The following is a 23,944-nucleotide window of genomic DNA, read 5'->3' on the forward strand; positions in this document are numbered from 1 at the left end:
TACAGAAAAACATTTCTATTCCCAGATATTTTAAACTATTTTTGATCTGTTCTTTGTTATATAAAGTCTACTCAATTTATTTAATTTGTTTGAAAAGAAACAATTATAAAACAGCATTAAATGTATTTTAAAGGTGACCTATTACACTTCCTTGAACAGGTTAGGATGGATCTATATGCTGTACAAAACATGTCCATCATATTTTAGTGAGGTCAGTTCTGCATATTTTGAGCTCCTTTCTGATCTTTTTTAGGGCGTCTTGTCACTTTAAATCCTAATAAACTGCTGGAAATGTGTTGGAACTCGCTTGTGTTGCTAGGTAACGAGCTGGGCCAGGCTGGGGTTGCTAGGTAACGGTGAAGTGCCGATGGAATGTGAATTAACAACTGGGAGGTTTTTGAAATGACTCACTTTCCCAGACACAAAAACCCCATTAACTTTTTGCCAAAAAACACCTGCTTTAATTTTTTTGTTTGTTTGTTTGTTTTTTAAGCACTTGGGATGTTTTTAGAAGCAGTTGAAAAAATGGCACATCAAACATATTTCTGGGATTTGGCTTGCAAATTAGCAAAATAAAGCTCCACTGGGCAAAAGTGTTCAACATGTTCAGCAAAGACATCTGAGCTTCCATCATGATTGCAGAAGCTTTCATTCATAACTCTTTGGTGCCACTCTCTCAATTTAATCCGCCATTGTACAAAAAAACCGGCAACAAAAAACAACGGCTCGTCCCAAAGCGCCTCTGGAACGATTTTGATGAGTCCAGAGCGAAATGTCTAGTGTCTGACTTTAAAGTGCACACGCATCGAACTTGAAACGTCAGACGCGTTTTTTGATGCGTGAAGCGCGGTCGTTGTGAACGCAGCACAAGCTTGTGGCTTGTTTATTGTTGTCATAGCAACTGCCTGCCCAAGTGTCTGTCAGTTACAAAGTTTACAGGTGTGTGACGTCACATGAAAGCTTAGTATTCCCAACATATTTTGTCTCGAGGCTCTTCAGTCCAGTCCAGTCCAATCGATCCCAGGCATCAGTTTGCTCAACAGAAAGTATTTCAAAAAGTTTCTACTTAAGGAAACGCAGCAGCTCGCATCGAGTCACTGACTTGGACAGTAGCTGAATTTTGTTTGAAACAACTCAAACTTTTCGTTTAACTAAGTTTGGCAGGGATGCCGTTTCTCCCTGTACTCTGCTGCTCTTCTTTTGTGTCGTTTAACAAAGCGCTCCTGACAGGATCTGTCCATCTCCTGACCTCAAACAAGGCGCCTTTTGATTACCGTTGCCAGCGCATGATTGAGCGCTGGCGGAGCGGCGCGCAGCACCTGTGGTCGTTGACCTCTGGGTGTCCGCACGTGTTCCCGCCGACGTTGCAGATGTCTGCCGACAGATTTAAGAAAGGCCATTATTTCCAGCTGTTAGGTCCAAAATCATGAGAGGAACATTTGAAGGTTTTCTCCTCAACTTCAAAGAGCGGGGATTTTAATTTTAATTATTTTTTTTTTTTTTACCTCTCAGACTTTATTTATTTCATTTAAACATTGTAAACTGAATAATTCATAATTAAGACAATAATTAATTAATGCTAAACTTTAAATTCCAATGAACACTTAACACTGAAGTCATTTTAAATATCTAAAATAAACAAAAAAAAATATGAATCAATAAATATTACATAATACAGAAAATGTATTATGAAGTCTTTGTAAACAAATAAGAAAGGCTGGCTGAGACCAAAACACCAGACTGAAAACTTTTGTCATCCAGTTTTTGGTAGAAAATATAAAAATGATATATCTAGCAAATAGAAATTATAAACCAGTATAAATTTATCATGCGATTAATTGATTGTCTATTCCGAGTTTGTTTTGAAACAGATAATCTGTGAAAACACCAATTTTCTCAACCTCCTCCCTGTGCTACTTTTGCTGTTTTAAGAAATGAATCGCTCCAAACCAAAAGCAACCAATCAGAGACAAGGGCAGGGTCTCAGCGCTGTCAATCAACCCCATGTACTCGCTGCTCAATGTGTTAAAGGCCAAATAACTTTCAGTTACAGGAAAACCGTTTTTCCACTATCATCGATTGCTAAGCTAACTGGCATTAGCATTCATAATCTAGTTAGTTATTTATATCAGTTAGCCAAAGCTAACTAATGTTATGTCTAACAAATTCTAGTGTAACTAATGTGATGACTAGCATGACATTAGCTATGACTAGCATAACTATAGTTATGCTAGTCATCACATTAGTTAACTATAGTTATGCTAGTCATAGCATAACTATAGTTATGCTAGTCATAACTATAGTTATGACTATAGGGACTATAGTTAGTCATAACTATAGTTATGACTAGCATAACTATAGTTATGCTGGTTACATATCAATGGTGGCTGCAGCACCACACGAAGGGTGATTGACAGCGCTAAGATCCGCCTCCTGGCTCTGATTGGTTGTTTCCAGTTAGCATGGGAGAAGGCAGAGGAGCTCAATCTTTTCTCAGATTGTCTCATAACAAAGGGTAAAAACAGTGATAGTTTCAATATAAAAACATATATTGTTTTAATAAAAGTCATACTTTTGTAAAGCTTTAGCTCCCTTAAATTCTAGTAAAGTGGTTATTTGACACTGCTAACCTTGGCTGATGTTTATATGGTTAGCAGGCCGCCAACGACCTGCTCGCTCCTACAATTAACAGCCATGGACTCCCAGGCGGCCGCACTGAGCCGAGCATCAAAACAGCCTGAAATCACAGCGATTAACTCAGTCAGGCTTGCTGTCCCCATCCGGCTGCCATCACACCTGCTTCTCTGCCGCTGCGTTGCCAGGTTTGAGTGCGATTCCCAGGAAAAGGTTTGGGGTCGGTTTCAGCCAGGCGGGTTTTTGTGCCTGTGGGCTACTGCTGAACTTTTCACGGTTTAGGAGCAAAAAGAGAATGACTTCCAGCCAGACTTCAGGGATTCACATACTTTTTACCCCAAATGGATCCACAGCTGGAGAAAAAAAAGCATCTAAATCAACGTGGGGAGTTTTTCTTGAGCTTTCCAAATCCAGCCATCAGGGGCCCAGTGTCCTGCATGTTTTATATGCGTTCCTGCCCCGTAGTAACAGGCTGCAGGAGTAGAATTACCTCCTCAACATGTCAGCAGGTTCTGTAAGGCCTGGTAATAACTCACTGGTTTCAACCCAGTATGGTGGAGAGAAAACATGAGTTTTCAGGTCTTTTAATGCATTCTATGTTCAACTTTTCAGACGCAAGTTAAAAAAAATGTTTGTATTGTGGTGAAATTTTGTGCTTTTTATTCTCTAAATTTGTAACCTAACTTTTTAGATATTAATATTCTCTTTTTTGACAGAAGATCTTGGCACATTTGAAGCACATTTAAAAAAAGAAGAAGAAGAAGAGTTGGCTGTTATGGACACAGATTCAGTATCTGACTGTCATTCTTGAAGAAACCTTGAACAAGTGACGGTCGCATGTTAAAGCTGCGTGAATTTAACAAAAGTTCTTTATCAATAAAACACAAACTTAAAAATCACCTGTTACAATTTATTTTTTTTCTTTCCATCAAAACAGCCACAAACTGTCGAAACTGCATTGATCCGTGCTTCTGCAATCCAACCATGAAGCCTTTCAAAATAAAAAACTGAATTTCACAATAAAGTTAACCTAAACTGATATAAACTTTACTTACTGTGAAAGACAAAAATAACTTCAAAACAAAAGGTACTAGACAAAATATATGATGGCCATGGTGCTGTACAGGAAAGCTGTAAATCTGTACATCTTTGAAAAGCAAAAGTGGAGAGTCCTGCACAACCAACAATAATGCAGCAAGTGGTTTCTGAATGATAAATCAATAATAAAACAGTTGTCTTTTCCAGCAGCCATTGTACAGCAGTAAAACCAGCTGACCAAAACATGCTGGAACTCAGCTTAGGTTGCTAGGTAACAGCCTGGGCTTCACTGGGGTTGCTGGCCAACGGGCTGTACCTGGTTTCTGATGTTACATTTTAAAATCAGCTCATTTTCCAGACACCAAAACGCATTAACTTCTGTCCGAAAGCCACCTAGATGTTTTTTTTAATTTTAACTTTTTTTTTAAGTGCTTGGTCTGTTCTTAGATGAAGTTGAGACCGAAATAGAAGTGAAACGTGCAAAATATGAATTTTGTATAACAGGTCCCTTTAAGGTTTCACATCTTTATAACAGATGCCAATAAATGTGAGGAATCACATTTCATGAGGAATCATGAGGAAAAAACGCTGTTTTTTCCTCATGATACCAGAAACGGTAACATGAGTTTCTGCGCTTTTCATTCATGTTATGTTACAACAGCAAACAATAAACTTTCCCAATAAATTATTATATTGTTGTTTTGGGACAACAATATAATATATTGTTAACAACATAACAATGCTAGCTCACAGAACAATGAACTTAAATTTTCAAAAGATCGCTCCACACTGGAGCTGGAAGATTCAATTAATATTCAAAATACAACATGGTAACCAAAAACAACTTAAAAACAAAAAACTGAAATAAAAACTTGCATACAACCAAAAATAATGAATAAGACAGATTATGAAAACAAAACTGCCATTCAAAATATATTAATCATCATAATGGAAGCTCATTTTAACTTATAATTAAATATTTATTTATGATATCCAACTGTTAACTCTGATCCATAAATTGTTTCACCTCTAACGTAAAAACACACCAGTTTCACCTCATGAACAGAACTTTCCCTCTGGTTTCAGCGTTTCCATGTCTGATAAATAGTGAACTTTAGTTGTTTTTTGTTCACATTTCTTCCAGATGATAATAACACATAACTCACATTACCCTACAGTTCATTCATATTTAACCTGAACATAAAAGCCGTGCAAGATGAAAGGAAAATGAGTAATAATCAGAAACGGGCCGCCGCTGTCCAGATCCATCTACTTCCTCCAGAACGTGTCGGTGTGAGTGTTTGCCCTTGTGTCGGGGGGTGAACCCATCCACCACCGCGTCATTAAAGAGCCATTTGATGTTGGAGGGGCAGGTGATTAAAGTGTACTTTGGCTGGCCTTGGACGGCCCGCGTTCTGGGGATCTTCCAGTAATCCATATCCCCAGTCAGTGTGACCTAACGGGCTCGGCAAGGCCCAGTTAAGAACTCAATCCCCTCTCATTAATGGAGGTAATGACTGTGATCAATCTAAAGATGGTGAGGGCGAGCGCAGCGCCGACAGTGGGGTTGGAGGTAGCGGGATAAAGACGTAGGAGATGGAAACCAGGTGAAAGAAAGGAAAACAGATAAGAGGATTGATTCTGGAGGCGGAGGAGAGGTAAATGGATCAGGGAAAGTAAGAAAAGTTTGAGCCCAAACAAACAAGTCTGAAGGAGAAAAAAAAAAACAGGGTGGGGATGAGAGAGATAAGATTAAAGGCGAGTAATCGAAGACGGGACGTAATTAAAGGTGGAGGAATTGAGATGGAGGGAACGCCGAAGGCAACAAAGACGGGGAGAATAAATCTGGACAGACCCGGTCCAGGTGGGACACGCCTCACCTGATGGCTCCTTCACTGCCAAAACACTAAATATCACCAAGGATTTTATGTGGTAAGCTGCTGCCCCCGCGACCCGACCCCGGATGAAGCGGAAGAAAATGGATGAATGGATGGAAGACTAACACAGGAGAGCAGAACAGGGCCGAACAGAGACTTTCTGGGGCCCTGAGCAGGTTTTCATTCAGAGGCCCCCAAATACCAACAAGTCCACACCAGAAGCTTTATCATCCCTAATCTACCATATGTGTGTAACATGCTAACTACCATTAGCATCTGTAATTAGCTCACATCATGTTATATTTTCCATGTGTACGTATTATTTAGTGTTATTTTATATACATGTATTCCTATATTGGTTCTCTTAGGTGACCCCGGGGGGCCCCCTGCTGGTGTGGTGGCCTTAAGCAGCTGCTTAACTCGCATATGCTTTGGGCCGGCTCTTCAGTGGGACTAGTACTTTTTCATCAATATTATGGAGGAGTTAAAATAAGCTGCCATATTTTGCTTAAAACTTACTTGTAAGTTATTTTGTCTCATTTCAAGTGTATTAAGATATTAGTGTTAAAAAGTAGGCCAGAAATACTTGGTAAGATTTTGTGTTTTTTCCGTTTTTAGCATTAGAGGAGGGAAAGAAATCCTTCCACTCTGCTTAAACTTTCAGACAATCACAAAACTCCCCCAGGGTTTGATTACCTTCCCCATTCAAGCCGGATTAGCCTCTTAATTAAAATGACGACGCTTTATTATAACCTGTCACAACTTAAAGGACAGGAACTCCTCAAACCCCCAGAGTCCTGTCAAATTTCATTCAGCCTCCGGGACTCTTTTATTATTTCATTTTTTGCTAATTATGTCAGTTTTTAAAATAGAAATGTTCACATTTATCTTCCAGATCTTCTTTTAAGGAGAAACTGATCAATAATCTTCTTAAAGATTTCAAAGCAGTTTGAAATCTTTTTTTATATTAAATAACACAAAGTGGTTTCTCTTGAAGGAAAGTTAAAACTTTGCTCCATTAAATGCAGTCACTCATTTAACCAAACATCTGTAGCTCCTGTAAAAAAAAAACATTGAATTTTACTTTATTCCTTCTCACTTTTATTTACTGTTCAATAATTGTTACATTAACTTAGCATAAATACTGCCTCAGACTTTCTGATTTTAGTTGGCAATCAGTTCTTTTACCAGGTAATATATTATGACCTTATTAATCTGATGTTGAATAGCAGATAAAAATTTAACCTTTTCTTTTAATAATATAATAAAATTTTAAGAGTAATTTTATTATGAAGTATTTCTGCTCTTACTTGAGTAAATTTTCTGTATTTTCTACCTGCTGAATGAAAAACAAACACGTTTTAACCAGAAATTCACCAGACACAGACACACACCTGCAGTTTCTATTAAAGTTTCATAAGTTTTTTAGTGAAAGAAACAGATTTGGAAAAAGTTTATTTTGTTGTTTATATGAATTATTGTAATTTTGGTCCTTAAAATACCAAAATTCCACTTAACTTTATATTTTGGTCCGTCTGATGATGTAATTTTTAAATATTAAATGATTGATAATTTGATCAGTTAGTCAGTACTTTTTAAACTTTTTACCAAATACTTTTTCACTTTTATCTGAGTAAAAATATGTTGAAGTGGTTCTGCTCTCAGCTGATTTTCGGTCCTCTTCTCGCCTCTGGATAAATGACAGACTGACATGTATTTTCTTGATGTCATCTACCTGCACTACCGGGCGTTATTAGTGAATCAATTGGAACTAATTTCAATGTAATAAACCATTAATTGACATTTAATGGTAGGCCAGTTAATTGTTTGCTACGGGGACCGTGGGGCCGGTCCTGCAGCTCCTGCCTGGCTGCAGCGCTGCACAGCTGCGTCGGCGCTGCTGGCGCTGCTCCCCTGACAATCTGCTCTTTAATAGCTAATATCAGGGTACATTTCCTCAGGCGCTGGGCTGGAACTGAGAGATGGAGGGATGCGCTGTGGGCATTTCTTTCAACCTCTACTCTGTGGTGCTGCTGTAAGGACACGAACACTCAAACCTAACAGGCTGCTGCTGAGTCATCCGCGTAATTTATCCCACCTCTCTGAGCAGATGCTCATCCAGCTCAGACAACATGCACCTTCAGTGATGAAGAATCAGAGCGTTTAAGCGGCTGGCTGGACAACGACCCTCTTACTGCATGTTTTTATAAGTTTTAGACCACAAACCAATGAAGTGGCACCACTGAAAGCTACTTCTAAGCTTTGACAATGCCATCATTTTAAACTTTTCTGAGAAGAATGAATTTAAAAGCCAGCAGCAAAGGAACAGATGTAACGAGAGATGAATCTAATGGAGACGGTAAATCTGCAAAACACAAAATACTACCAAGTATCCTTGGGCTGGTTTCTACTGCAAATATTTTAGTAGACTTGAAATAAGACAAAACTAACTTACGAGTAACTTTTCAGTCAGATACAGAAGCTTGTTTTAAGTACATAATTCCTTAATACTGATGAAAAAGTACTTTTATATAAAATAACACTGAATAATACAAACTAAATGCTATTATACATGTGTACTTGTTTATGGTAAACTGAGTGCTTATCACCTGATGTTATTTTCAAAAGATTAAAATAATGTGGCCCACTTAAATACCACTCTGCATCTCAAAATAAGAGTTGCTTTTTTTAGTTTGCTAAAATGAACGATGTAAGCTAATTACAAATTATGTTAATGATGGTAGCTATGTTACACATAGAGCAGCTCAGGAATGATGGATCATCTGGTGTTGGTTTGGGGGCTCCAAATAAAAATCTCCCCAGGGCCCCAGAAAGGCTTGGACCGGCCCTGAACGCAGTCCAGGCACGTTGTGTACAGCAAAAGTGCTTTAATAATAACCTTTCTGCATATTGTGCTGCTCTAGCAGTTTCTATCCAAGTCGAAGGCAGTGACAAAAGTCCAAAAAATGAAAATTTACATGTCGATTTGTAATATGCGTCGTAATCCATATGTGGTCATCACTCCTTCCTGTTTGAGTGACTCAAAACGATCTTTTTGTTTCAGAAAAGTTTTAAAATTCTTTGAAAACCAACAGAAAGGCCACCTTGGGGGTTTTTTGATTTATTTTTATGCTTTTAAATATGCATTTTTTTAATTGCTTTGGTGATTTTCATTCAGCAAAATGTTTCAAGAGGGAATGTAACTAAAACAAAAGTATGAAAGTTCAACTTTCTCCATGTTTTTACAGCTTTTCAGGCGTTTTGAGGAGCTTTCTTTCTCTAAAGAAGGAGCATTTGAAAGATACTCGACAGTCTTAGTGAATCTAAACTCATTTAATAACAATAAAGCTATTGGGTTTTGCTTATCGTGCGACAGACATTTTTTATTTCCAGCAAATAAATGTGAGAATTCAGCAAAAGAAAACAATAAGGACTGCTTCCCAACACACTTAGCTCTGGTGAAAATGTATTATTCATGAGTAATTTAGTCAGTTTATCGGCGTCTATTGCCCCATTTTCCCTTTAATTTAAATTTTTTTGCAACTGGAAGGAGTCTGTCAAAGAATAAAGACTGATTCCAAACACATTGTGAGGAGCAGAAGTCGAGAAGCAGTGCTCAGTTTCTTGACAAATATGGCAGTGTTTCACCATAATGACTTACACTGTGTAGCCGACTGCCAAAATAATCTTAATTTGACAGCTCTGATGGCTCTGTGTGATTTGGACAACTTAAAGCTTTTCCCCTCCTGTAATTCAGGGGGGAAAAACTACAGCCTTACTTGCATTTGACTCCGTTTGTCAAGTTTCTTTGCTTAAAAACACAGACTTCAAATGGGAAATGGAAGTAAACAGAGTATTATTTGCGTGGCACAATCACATGTATTTTGAAAAACAGAAATGAGCAATCAGCCAGCATTGTTAACACCATGATTTGCATGAATTTAAGAGCAAAAACAAGCCATTTTAAATCCTCCTTCAATAAAAGCCAGCAGAGCTGTGCCTCCCCGTGGTTTCCACCTACTCTCGCTGCGGCCATTACTCCACCACCAAACTGAGACTTTCATTAGAGCCCGTGAAACACTTCAGCCGTTCAGATTATGCAGCATTTATCCGCCTTGACTATTAATTCTTCTGACATGTGAGCACATTAATATTCATTAACCAGAACTGCTTGCGATAAACCAACTCCCCCCTTGTGCTCCTGAGATCTCAGGTCTGTGTTATAGAATCGTGCAGGTGATATTTTTTAGGAAAATGAACTGATTAATGTTTGTTGTCATCTTATTATGGCTCATTGTTTTATCTGTTTATTATGTTCACAGTTGCTTAAAGTGATTGAGGGCTAGTTTTACTTGTTGGCCTAAATATGTTGTAATTTTCCTATGAACTAAAAAATTTCTGTTTGTGATTCGCCAAAACTCATAATTACTTCAGAAATTTACATCTTTTGTTGTATTTGTCACCCATTGAGGTCGCCATTTTTTCACCCGATGGGTTGATGGCGCGTTTTGGTCCAATCTGCACTGGACTCTACAGAGTAAACACAGCTAGGTTAACTTTACCCCAGTAGTTGCTTATCGTATTGCATTTGACTGGCGTAATTTTAGGTAATGCCACACTGTGTCACTGTTGGCTGTGATAAAAAAATAAATAAAAAACAAAATAAAACTTGAGACAAATCTGGGTAATTTCCCACATGACAGAAAGGAGAACGCAGTGCAAGAGCTGGAGTGGAACACAACTTCCAAAGGACCTACATTTTTGCATCTCAACATTTCTCTCCAGAAGACTTTGAGTCATTTGTACGAGCAAAACAGACAGGCAGAACTGGACGCTCTTTCAAGTGCTAACAGAGCTAAACTGCTAGCAAAACCAGAAATCCCAACGGACCAAGATCAAACTGGACACAGAGCTATAGAACCCCTTACCGGATCACTCAGTCAGAGGTAAGTATCATTCATTGTTTCATTATGAAGCTGAAGGCAGTAGCAGCAAAACACCAGCAGCTCCTACGGCCAACTCTGTCCTCTTCCTCTGTTTGTTTCACCTCCTCTTCATCACCTCTTGAGATTTCTACATTCCCATCGATTTCAACGTGCTCCGCTTCAAATTAAAAAGTCTTAAAGACATTACTCATGGCTGTTTTGGCTTGACAGAGCTAGCGCAGTTGGACCTTTAGACATAATTTAAAAGAAAACACTGAGGATAACTTCCTTTTTCACGTAAAGTAGACAACAATGGGCTGACATCAGATTTTAGTAGGATTTCTCTTTTGTCTTTGGTAAAAAAACCACGAGTCATTTCTCCCACTAGCGCTAAACTATCAAGTCTATTTGGTTGTATTTACCCAGAATGCCCTGCACTGTAGTCCACAACCTGCTTTGGGAGAAGTTAACTTCACCAAACTGAGACCTTAGTTTTTAGGCAAACCAGAGTTTTTGATTCACATCAGAGTTCAGTTATATGTTCACACCTCCCCAAAATGAACCAGACTTTCCAGACAAACAAACTGGATCTTGATTATCTGGTGGACGCCTGCCAGTCTGGAAACTGTCCAAAAATAACCTAACAGCAACAGTGAAACATGGAGGTGGGAGTGTCATGATCTGGGATGCTTTGTTGTTGTAATCCAGCTTACTATAATATGATCCACCACTAAATTTACTGTGCATTTGATGGACTAAAGACAAAGTGACACTATCTGCAAAAAGATGAATAAATAAAGCTGAAGCTGAACTGGACCTTGCAACATGACAGGGACTCCAAACACACCTATAAATCCACAGAGAACTGGCTGAGGATTAAGGAATAGAACGTCCTGTACCGAGTCGGAACCCAGACCCATTGTATTTCAAAAACAGAGACACTCATTAATAACATACATGTAAATCTGCATCACTTCAGCTCTGTTCTACAGTCGTAAATTTCTGTTACAATGAGAAATGGTCTTAGAGACCACAAATGGAAAATGTAGTTTTCAATTTTTAGTAAAAAAAACAAAAACATAATCTTATAATTGAGTAACAGTGCAGCCTACGTGGGAGTACAAGGTTCTAATCCAAAAAGCACAAATTAGCTTTGACATTTTTACAGGAGGGATGTAAATCTCTAAAATATTCTCTCTAAAATGGAATAAAACAACTCATATTGTGCATTAAATGCCGACAGTATTTTTCTTTATGCCTTCTTGTTATAGGACAAGCTGAAGAAAATTCAGGCCTAGACGGCTCAATGTTTCTGCTTCTTCTCTAAATTTCCAAAGTCAAAGTGCCAGCTTTTATAATTTCTGCAGACTAAGAGAAGATTATATTATCCTTCACATATGTTCGTCGAGGAGACAGAAAAGGACTTATCAGCAGCGCAATTTGTTGCCAACTCAGAGCAACGAATAATCAGCATCTGGTTCCCATCAGTTGCTGAAAGATTTATTTTTTGCAAACCATTTAATGCGTGTTTTGTCCAGGACATAACCATGAAGCAAACACCTGGACAACATCACAGGATTTACGCCACTGCTTGCACACAACAGCACAAATATACACTTTTAGCGTCTACTAGCAACAACGTGTTCCTGCCAAAATTTTAATTAGAAAAATGGCACATTGGATAAAAACACAGAAAATAATAACTTTTGGCATTCTCTGTTATGGAAGTTGAAATAAAGGGTGATATTAAGCCTTCATAGGTTTTTATTTCCTTAAAAAAGAGTGAAAGCTGTTTCTGTTTTGATTATTTCTTCTTTATTTACTTCAATTCTGCCTTATTATGTCATTCTTTTGTGTGTTAGTTCTTGGTTTATTCTTATCTTTAGTGCATTTGGATTCAGCCCTTTCCTTTCCTTTGTTTATTATTAGCTCCAGGAATTCACTTCTTCCTTTAGAGTTCAGGTGTTGCTGCATTTTTCTCTAAATGTGGCGTTATGCGTGTTGACTTTGATCCAAGAAATACTGTTCTACAAATACTGTGGCTCTTTTGGAGGCAACTTTACAAATCTAACTTTTTCGATTCTAGCATTATTTTTAAAGGGACGGGATTTCTTCTTGGCAAACCTTCCAAACAAACCATCATAGTACAAGTTAGCTTTTATTTAATCACATTCTATACTGGGTACTGTAGGTTGAACCACTTTTAAATTGCTTATTAGAATATAAAGTTATTAAAATACAACACAATGTCGACTGGGAATCTTGTAAAAGTGAATATGTGGATATATTGTCGTGCTGGACCATAAATCTCTGTTTTCCCATGAACACAAGCAAACACAAACACAGAGTTTTCATGTGGATGAAAGACCGAAAAATGTTTTCATTTTCCCAGATATCCAGCTTTGTGTGAGCTGAGCAGCTTAGTATTCCCTTTTTCTCAGTTTCAGTAGAGTAACTGTCAGTTTTTTACATATTTTTCTGAACTGACAGAGAAAGGACTAGGTGACCTGAAATAACAGTAAAAAGGATGACAATGAGCATCAAGTGTTTGGAAAGTAAAAACCACCTTCTGAAAATATGTATCTACAGAGGAACCAAAAATCACTCCTGTTCCTGCAAGCTTAAAAATCTGATATTTTCCCTCTAACCTGGCAGATCAACCAGTATGTAGTTAGTTATGATCCACAGAGTTTGTTCAAGGCCCAAAGGGGTTAAAGGTGACCCATTGTGCTTCCTTTAACAGGTTAGAATAAATCTACAGGCTACAGACGTGTTGCAGTGTAACGTCACATACACAACATCCTGCCCCCATTTTCCCACTGTGGGCAAAAAACTGCTTGATGAGTAGCATTAGTTTTAGCTGTCAAGTTGTCAACATAAGGCACTAAATCTTAAATGTACACCTGATACGTAACAGAAAAAGGGACGCAGTGATTTGCTACCAATTGTCAACACTACGACAACTAGAGGTTTTGATTAAGAAAATATAAGGGAAAGAGAAGTAGGTCAATTATGCTAGCTTGACTCTGACAACCTTAACATGTCGATGTGATGTGGAATTTGGTGTTTTGGTTCAGTTTTAAAAAAAGTAGATCTAAACACCAGCTCTGGCAGATCATCAGTTCAGCAGGTGCTTAAATTAGCTAATCAACCGCTTGGTTAGATTAGCTATTAGCTGCAGTAGCTAATCTATCACAAAATAAACATCAAGCCTGAAAACTTAAGACTGTAACAGACTGAAAGTTCTGTTCTTCGTGTGTGAAATGTTTGCCTGTTTTATGGAGCTGAATCCTGATCCTTTGTCAGTCAGTTGCTATAGAAACGAGTCTGAGAAAGGGAGAAAAAAGAAGAAAACAAGAGTTTTCTGCGTTATTTTTCCCTTTGCTGTGGCGCACTGCACTAAATTAATAATACCTACATCTCCAGGTTTCATTTTGATAACAGGAATTGTTCTACCACAGCAGCGCAGCTATAGATGGCCTGTAAAAAAATCGTCTTTTCTCCTCCCATGCGCAAAATTTCTGGATGCAAACAATAACATGCAACACGTCAAAACAAAACATGTTCATTAATTTCAAAATGGCTTTCAAAAGCCATTGTACAGTCCACACTGGGTAAGACTAGCTGCCCAAATGTGCTGGAACTCAGCTTGGGTTGCTAGGTGATGGGCCGAGGTTGCTAGGTAACGGGCAGTGCCTGCTGATCAGTGAGGTTACATTCCCAAAGTCTTTGAAACGGCTCACTTTCAGGACAACAGAAAACATTAAGTTATTGTCAAAAACTGGTTGGGCGTTTTGTTTAAGAACTTGGAGTGTTTTTAGAAGCAGCAGAAACCCAAATGGAAGTACAAAAAAACCCCGTGAATTTTAAGAACTTGTGTAACTAACGCCAGGAGGAATAAGTGCATTTTAAGGTTAATGTTGCTGAGGTGCAGCAGCTGCATAAAGCCCACATGGAGCGTGTGTCGGGCAATGTGTGGAGGGCAGGAAAACACAGACCTTTCCTGTCTGTGCCGTTGGGGACCTGCAAGGTGTTGATGCCCTTGGCGGTCTCCTGGTTGGCCGTTTCCTTGGTGACCGCTGAGCCTTTGAGCTTACTCTTCGGGGTTTCCAGGGCTTTTAGCTTCTTGGCATGTTTGGTGCCCTTGTAGTGGGCCAAGGCCTGGCTCTGTGAGAGGACCAAACAAAGATATATTTAGCAGGCGAAAGCAGCTGAATGTAGACACAGTATGGAAAACAAAGAATAATATGTCTATACTACAAGGTAAACAGAATTAGCAGAGCAGTGGAAAGGAAATTTTTATTCAGTAAGCGTTTTTACTGCTTTTTGTTTTTGCACTTTTTGCACCGGCGAAATACATTACACAAGAAAATCAATCATACAAGACACGTTTTTCTTCTTTGTAGTAATTCTCTTTTCTATAATTTCTCAAATATCCAACATGTGATACAAGACGATCACTGAGCAGAGAAACGCAGTCAGCAGGATTTCGGGCCAGTGAAAAAAGCCAAAACCAAAAGAGAGACCTAATTTGGAGAAAGCTGCTTGGAGCCCACACTGAAACATCTTTGGAAAACCACTGGACTGGTCCTAATCCTTCCATTTTTAGGCATTTTGTGTCCAATCAGTGTGCTTTGTTCAGTGGAGGAATGACATGAAAGTGAACACACAACGAATAGCAGAGAAAAAAAATCTTCTCTGCTTCCCAACTTCACCTAAATGAGAAGGTGGAGCAGCTAAAACACATTGTCGACATCAACTTAAACTTTATTTAAGTTGGGAAAATCAATACATGGCTGTAGGAAACAGACTTTTGTTGCATTATTAAGGTCCTAAATGATGCATAAAACCTGAACACTGACAATCCTGGAGATAGATCAAAGATTACATCTTTACCTGTACAAACTTTAAACCCCTCAAAACTTAATATTTTCTTTTTTGTTTGTTTCTAAATACCACTTTATCTTCTGTCGTTATTCTGGTAGAAAGTTGTTTTAGTTTCAGAATCTCACAATGAAAGATTTAAAAATATTTGACCTAATGTTTGTGTAATGGATACACGTTTTTACAAGTTAGAAAAAAATATTTTCTAAATATTTCACTCAGATTCCCCATAAAACAACAAAAGATTAATTTATTTTAAGACATTTTACTCATCCTTACCAGGTGAACCAAAGAGCATGGAAGCTTCCTTAAAATTTCCGCCTTTCTTTTCTCAATTGACAACAGAATTGCGACAATTTTATTATATAGCTACAAATATTGTGGATGAAGCATTTTTTGATTTTACAGTCTGAACACGTAGATTTACTAACATTCACCTTCAAAACAACAAATTCATCCAGAAACACAGACAGGAGACGCAGAATCTGAGCTGTCTTTGTTTACCGCTGAGGATTTCCCAGCATACTTTGCCTGTGGCAGGAAGGAAGCCATGAAGGAGGGATGAAACTGCCTCTTGGACTAAATAAATCAGCCAGTTTCAGGAACCCGGAAAACACCAGCATGGATTATTATTTATGGTCCACGGCTAAACAAAGGCCAGCCTCTCCTGTTTTGCTTTCAGTCTTTAGATCCACGGGCTCCCCCTGGTGGTCTGTCAGGTACTGCATGTAAACGACCGTTTATTTACCGTGACGTCAGCTCAAAGTGAGACGCTACAGCTAGCTTAGCAACGAACTGTGTTTAAAGATAATGATGGATAGATGGCTTTTAGAAGAAAATCAGAACATACCAGCGGAAAGAAAACAACGCCAGGATTACTGACATGATCGGAGGAAGCAAAGTCAAACCTTAAGGGAGGATTCGTGTCGTTCATTAGCTGTGAACGAGTCTCAGTTGGTGAGAACTGTTCTTTGTTTCTTACCACGTCGCTTGCTTATAATGCTCTGCTCTCACGTCATCAGCTATTGTTACTTTTATCATTTATTTTATCATTTATTTTTATTTAATGAAAAAATATTAAGTTGAATTAAATAAATAGATAAATACAAAGGAATGGGTGAATTGTTCTTTTATTTACTAGCGCAGAAAATGATTTCTGTTTCTGCCAAAGCAACTCCAGTCTGTTTCTCTTTCATTATGCTTCTAAATTACAAATAGGCCCAAGATGTTATTAATTCACACAACACTTTGTAAAAGAACAACTTATTTTTTGATTTCCACGTGTTAGACATTACTGGAAAGCTTTAAGAATCAGTAAATAACTCAAAACGTCCTCGATTTGTATGATTTTATCGTGGCCAAGAAAACTGATATTCTCATTTATGGTTGTATATTTTTTAAGATGTGTTATTGCAGGGAAATTTTAAATTAGGTGGTCTGTGAGTGCTTGTTAATTGGATTAAATGATCTTCAGCCTGAACATTTTACAAACACCGCTTTAGATGCTTAATTTTTCTAAAAATGATTGTAAGCTTTCATTGTTTCTCTTCGGGTTACAAATCTTTTCAGTGATTTTTTTTGGGATGATTTCCTCTAAGCAGCATCACTTTTTCAAACTAGCTGCACGTCTTGTCCTGGCATGTAACTATTAATTTGACCCCACATTCATCACCCTGCAGGTACCAAAGACCCAGCTAACAGTTTGTCATGAGTCTGCTGTAATATGGATGGCTTTTTAATGCAGCCTTAGCGATATTTCATGTTTTATCAGCGCAGTGAAATGGAACGCCCGGATTCCACGTCTGGCGCGCGTTTTATTAAATCCAGGAGTGAAATGATTTGTTTTCCTTCCACATGCTCTTTGAAGAAGACAAGGCATGGAGAGAGAGAGAAAAGAAACCAGTGATGCTCTAATTCCTGAAGAGGTTAAGTTTAGATCCGGAGCCATTATCACAGAAATGTTTCAGGCTGTTTGAAAGGAAGGATTCATCTAGTTTTAGTTTATTAGGTTTTTGTTTTGGTCTAGTTTCTAGTGCAAATATCTTAGTGAACCTAAAATAAAATAAAACCAACTTACCTGCAACTTTTCAGCAAGATACAGGAGCTTATTAATATTAATTAAAAAGCACTAGTTCCATTGGTAGACTATCTCACTTATGTCTTGTTATAAGTGAAATAACTTGCCAGAAGAACCAGTACTTTTTAATTAATATTAAAGAAGTAAACTTCTTTATCTTGTTGAAAAGTTCATTGTAAGTTTGTTCTGTCTTATTTCAAATATAGGTATTTGAATCAGAAGCTAGAAGCTAAAAGTTCTTGGTAACATTTGTGTTTTTACAGTGTATTTTCATGGGAGTAAACAATGTTTTTCCACTGGAAATTTTTTAAAAATCAATATTGAGGAAATATTTACTTAAAATTCTCCCATGTCTTGCTGAAAAGTTGCTTGTAAGTTAGTGTCGTCATATTTCAAGTGTACTATAATTGCAATAAAAAGTAGGTCAAAATACTTGTTTTTTCACTGATTAATGTTCAGTTTGACCTCAGAATCATTCACTTTCGCATTTATGGCAACATTTTCTTCCCATTTTTAGTTTTATGACTCATTGTCATTCATTGCAAAAACAAAATATCTAACCAAGTATTTTTGTCTTGAAATAAGGCAAAACTAACTTAGAAGGAACTTTTAAGCAAAATATAATAGATTGTTCTAAATAAACGATTCATTAATATTGATGAGTTGCAGATTATTTCACCTATAACATGGGGAAAATATCTGCCAGTGGAATAAGTACTTTAAAAAAATCAATATTAAGGAATTATTTACGTTGCTGAAAAGTTACTTGTAACTTAGTTTTGTTTTATTTTAAGTGTTATGAGATGTTTGGACTAAACGGCAGACAGAAAATCCTTGTCATGATTTTGTATTTTTGCAGTGCAGCTTTGGATTTCTGTGGGAGTTTAAATGTTTCGGGTTATCATCCTGCTGCAGGTCTTGGATCTTTTTCAGCCTCAAACAGTTTTTTTTATTTTTAGGATTGTTCTGCATTTTGCTTCACTTTTGTTCTCATTGTGTCAATATGCAAGCATAATTTATGACTCTCTTTCAACAGCAGCTTTCTTTTTGCCACTTCATTTGTAGGTTTCACAACAAATCAGTCAAACATTTTGGCTGATTTTAGTTTGCTAAAATCACCTGATATTTCCATTTTCAGGTGATTAAAATAGTAATCTGTGAGATGCTCAACACTTGGTGTGATTTTTATTATAAGCCTTGTTTTAAAACTCTCCTGTCTCCTGCTGAGGTCTGCAAAGAAAAGCTGTTTTTATATGGAGTAGTGGAGGGACACGATTACAATTTTTAATCAAGTTAATTGCTGGGTCTGTAATTAATTAAGTGAAATTAATCACATTTTAATCAAAAGCCATAAAAGAGAAAATAAGCAGCGTTTTCAATTCAAAAACACTTTTTTGCTGATAATATACTGAATAAATATACATGTAGGACAGAATATTGGAGCCATATGAGTAAAAAATACAAATTAAAAAGAATTAAATTATTAGAATAAAGTCATAACACTACAAGAAGAAACTCGTACAAGAAAAAAGTCAAAATAATATGAAAATAATGTCATATTATGAAGATAAATCTGTAATTTTACCAGAATAAAGTCAGAATATTATGAACTTATTTTTGTAACACTACAACATTATTCTTGTATTATTTTGACTTAATTTTTGCACATATTTATTCTCATATTTTTTATTTTATTTTCTAATCTTCCATTGTTTATATGAACTAAACGACAAATATATTTGTTTTTAATTTGCCATTTAGGTCATTCAACGATGAGACTGATGCAAAGTGATGGTATTTTATGCTTGAATAGTTTAAGTAAAAGGATAACTCCTTTTAGCACAATAGCCTTTTTTTTTTTTAATTAACCCTGTGTGTGCGTCTGATTTTTGGTCGTACCAGAAACAAAACGTGGAGTCAAAAATTTAACCTTTAAAAAAGATTAAAATTTTTCTCCATGTTAAAATCTATTTAGTTAATTAATCAAAACTGACATGTTAATGTGCACAAACCGACTCTATTAAGTTAATTCTGAAGCCAATTAATTTTACAGGTTTTTATTTAATGGTAAATGAGTGAAGGAGGGCCACATTTTTCAGATTTTTATTATGAAAAACGTAGAAAATCATGTTTTATTTCAACGTTTGTACCATAATATCCCCAATAAACTACAATCAAATTCTAGTTTTAAGGTTTTTATTTCAAGCCACCATGACTTCTCTATTAAAGTGGAATTTGTTTTAGAACAAAGCTAAAAACTATTATTGTTCCAAAACAATAAAAATCCACTAAAATCCCAAAACCACAGAGAGAAACCCCAAAAGCCTTTTCCCAACATGATTTGTTCCAAACCTTAGCGATTGAAACATAAAGCAATGAGAAGAAAATCAAGCCATAACATGTCATACTCCATAAACTAAGATGATGTAATTCATTAAAGAGCAAAAATAAAATGCAAAAATCTCCTGTTCCCAAAGGAGATGTTAATTAATCTGTCCAATTAAATTAAATATTATTTCAGTGCTTATGTTAGGACAGGGAAACCTGCTTAAGGAGTTATACTCATGTTTTATCTGTTGAGTTCCCCAAAGCTTTTTTTTGTGTGGTTTTGCTTATTTATTTATCTTTTTATGGAGTCATCCTCCTCCCTTATTTGTAATTCTGAGTTTATCCACTATTCTTAGCCGGTCATAAATCTTTATGACCCAGATTCACCGGGCATATAAACACTCTCCTGGAGTCTATGGAGTCCAGAGCTTCTAAATTATGGAAATAGATTTCTTTAAGGGTGCAAGAGAAATCTATAGTGGCTCTTTTTTCTTGCATTAATGAGATATGGAGGTCATTTGGATTGTTCCCAGTTTACTGCTGCTGCAATGCACACACCTGTGGATGAGATAAAACCCCACAAAATGACTCCAACTCACAACACATAAACACAGGTAGCCGTTTCAGGAAGTTATAACTAGGAGACACAAATATGGCGCTTTAGAGGCTGCAAGTTTGAGACGCTGAGAGACTCAGAAACATCGAGAATGATTCGTGAAACAAAAATAAACGCATTCCTAAAATACAGGTTTCTTCTGGTCCAAGCAAGCAGCAAGAACATGCTCCCTGCTGAGCGTTATTTATATATTTGGATAAATCTAATTATTCCTGCATGTTGCTGTAGGGTTGTATCAGAAATGCACTAATGCTCAAGAGCAAGATTTGCGTTTATGTAAGATAAATCTTTCATGGAAACCAGGCATATTGATGGTTTTTTGCACCACACTAACAATACAGTGATGTAATGAAATAAAAAATAAAAAACAATTTGCCTACCTTATATATTTTGCTATTTTTTTTCCTAAATAAGAACAAAAATGCTGGATCTGGCAAATGAAACTTTCAAAAAATAATTAGGTTATTTCTGAATTGGTGCCAAAACTTTCTAAACTGATGTTATCTGGTAAAAAGTCTATCCAAGTACTGAGTAAACTGATCAATCATTTAATATTTAAAAATTACACCATAAGATGGGCCAAAATATAAAGTTAAGAGGAAATTTTGGTATTTTAACAACCAAAATGACAATAACTCGTATAAGTAACAAAAAAAATTACAAAATCAGGCAAATAACATTTATTCCCAATCAATTTATTTCAATAAAAAACCTATGAAACTTTACAGCAGGTGTGTGTCTGTCTGGTGAGTTTTTGGTTAAAACATGTTTGTTTTTCAGTCAGTGGATAGAAAATCCAGAAATTTTACACAAGTAAGAGTAGAAATACTTCATCATAAAATTACTCAAGTAAAAGTAAGAAGTTAAAATACTCTAAAAAGTACATTTAAAAAAAAAGTTACTCAAGTAAATAAGTAGATGAAGCTAATTACTTTGTTCGTTTTCACAGCTTCTTCTTTTACTAAAGAAATACTGTAATATACTGTTAGCCAGGCATTAAAATGTCTTTATACTGTATAAAAATGTCAAACTGTAAAAAATGAAGTATTCTTTTTTTAGCTGTAGAAAGCAAAATAAATAAAAGTAAAAATATGATATGTTGAAGCTGCAATGTGATAAAATAAAAATAATTTGGATCCCGTTTTTTATTAACCATTAGGTTAGAAACAGACACTAATATTAGGAAAACATCACATAAAAATGTTTGGCCTTCTCTTTGCCACAGGGTGAGAACAGGAGTGGGAAAACAGTCCCGCTCTGATGGCTTCATTTAAACTTAACTCTGCATTAACGTCTTCATCATCATTACCAACACATTTAGTTAAGACTCTGTTCTGTCAGGCCACATGCTGTGTGTGAAGCCTCTAGTGGGACAGTCAAAACACACAGAGGGCATCAGTAAAAAATAAAAACTAACTAAACTAGCTGTTATTCTGGTGACTTAGTACTAATACCACATTTTATCTAAATGTGGTATTTAAGCTTTAATGACCTTAAATACACTCATTGGTATAAATTTAATTTATTTGAGGCTTTAATGCAGTGAAACAATAAAAAATGCAACTTCAGTCATGCTTAAAAGCAAGAATTTGATTTATTTACAGCAAATTTAGAATTTAGTTATATTTTTCTCAGCAAATTTAGCACCTTTTGTCTATTTTGATAACTAAACAAAAAAGAAAGGAGGAGCAAATATAACTAATACATCAAATATAAAGGAGTTCACTTCCACTAATACACATAATTTGGTGGTTGTTTAATAACAGAGTCATGCTGACTATTAAGGCTTAATGGCAAAGGTTACATGTTTGCAGTTGGAGTGGAGGATTAACATTTCTTAGTGTTTTTATAGTTTAGTCTTTTTATAGATTTGATGTTCATTAAACTCTCAGATGTCTTTATAATCTAAAAATAATAATGAAGCAAACAGAAATAATTATACCAATCAAGTGAAAGCCAGGAAAAAACTGTGAAACAAAGATGACTGAAATAATAATAATAAATAATAATAATAATAATAATAATAATAATAATAATAATAATAATAATAATAACTCAATGAGTAAAACCCAAAAACTAAAGGTATGAAAATCCACTCCAGCTGTTCAGAAGTTAAAACTAAAAACAACCAAGTTTTATTAAAATCTGTAAACTGATACTATTAAGTTTGTTTTCCAGTTGTTAAAAAAAAGACTGAAACTGAAAAAAGCTGTTTGTTTTTTTCTTGTCTTTTAAAAAAAAATCTCTTTCAAGCTTTTGCTTTTTACACGAGCGCTCATGAACAGGAACATAAAATTTTATTTAGCACACTATGTCAAATTCGTGTCTCTGGCAAATTTAATTATCTAATCCATCTGGCAGTGAATAAGTTTTTAAAAAAATTACCAGCAAGTATCAGAGGGCGTCCACTCGTCACGTAAATACGCTGAACACGCAGCCTTTTTCTTTAACGAAGGCCAAAAATGAGCAGCTGATGAACAGTCAGTAAGTCCTTAGATATGATTTCCTCTGTATAACATAATAATCCCATCCTGAGTAATCACCTGCCCATTCAGCGTTGAAAATGGATTGATTATTGCTTAATGAAAGGTGCCGTGACACTGCCAGTTAGGGATGCTTCTGATTTAACAATATGCACCACCACTGATTTTCTTTTTAAATCTTTTTTGATTACTTCCAAAGTGGTATGGAAATTAGGTGCAGGAGAAAATCGAAACCCATCTGCTTGGTTAGGCGCTCGAACGTTGGTTAGATTTAGCGAGTTAATGCGAACGCCGAGCGTTTGATTAAAATACTCGAGCATGTAGAAGACACTGAATATGGAAATGTGCTAATAAAGTCTACCTGCTGTGATACGCATGATGTTCTGGGAAAACATGAAGTAATGGCAACAAACAGAAAGAAGAAGTCCTTCAACTTCCACCTAAACTGTGTTTTTCATTAATAATGTTAAATTAAGCCTTCAAAAATTCCCACTTTTATGTTTAAAGAGGAAAAAGTTTTGAATACTCATAATTAATAAAAGTACAAAATATTTTTATCTAGTTTCTAGCATGAATATCTTAAAATACACTTAAAAAAAAGCAGCTGTTCAGCACAATATGGGAACTTCTCTTAAATCAATAATTCCTGATTATGTATGAAAAAGTATTTGTTATAAGGGAAATAACCTGCCAGTATAACAAAACATTTTGGGAAAATGTCTTGATTGTTTGACTTATAACTAGTAGGTGCATCAACATCAGTACTAAGCAATTACTGACTTGATGATGCATTTTGCTCAAAATGAGCTTGTTAGTTTTGCCTCATTTCAGATATTTGCACTGTAAACTGGACCGTGTTTTTGCAGTGTAGTTTCATTTTTGGAGAGAAGAGTTGTGGAAAAAACATTTAGTTCTGTTAAACACAAAATCTTAAGTATTTTTTGTCTAGTTTCTAGTTACACTTGAAATAAGACAAAAGTAACTTACAAGTTACTTTTCAGGAAGACATAGAAGCCAGTTTTGAGTCAATAATGTCTTAATATTAATGAAAAAGAATAGCTCCAAAAGCAGATTATAGCAGG

General features: G+C 36.1%; 1 protein-coding gene across 1 annotated transcript in view; it reads right to left on the reverse strand.

Moving 5' to 3' along the window:
• LOC103153898 (zinc finger protein 385D-like) overlaps window positions 1-23,944 on the reverse strand; it is an 84,719-nt gene that overhangs the window by 14,663 nt on the left and 46,112 nt on the right. Inside the window, exon 4 of the mRNA XM_007574983.2 lies at window positions 14,473-14,641. Within this exon, the coding sequence (XP_007575045.2) occupies window positions 14,473-14,641 (169 nt within the window). The remainder of the gene's footprint in view (window positions 1-14,472; window positions 14,642-23,944) is intronic.

The sequence above is a fragment of the Poecilia formosa genome, unplaced genomic scaffold, assembly GCF_000485575.1.
Source record: "Poecilia formosa unplaced genomic scaffold, Poecilia_formosa-5.1.2 Scaffold366, whole genome shotgun sequence".
Taxonomy (NCBI): Eukaryota; Metazoa; Chordata; class Actinopteri; order Cyprinodontiformes; family Poeciliidae; genus Poecilia; species Poecilia formosa.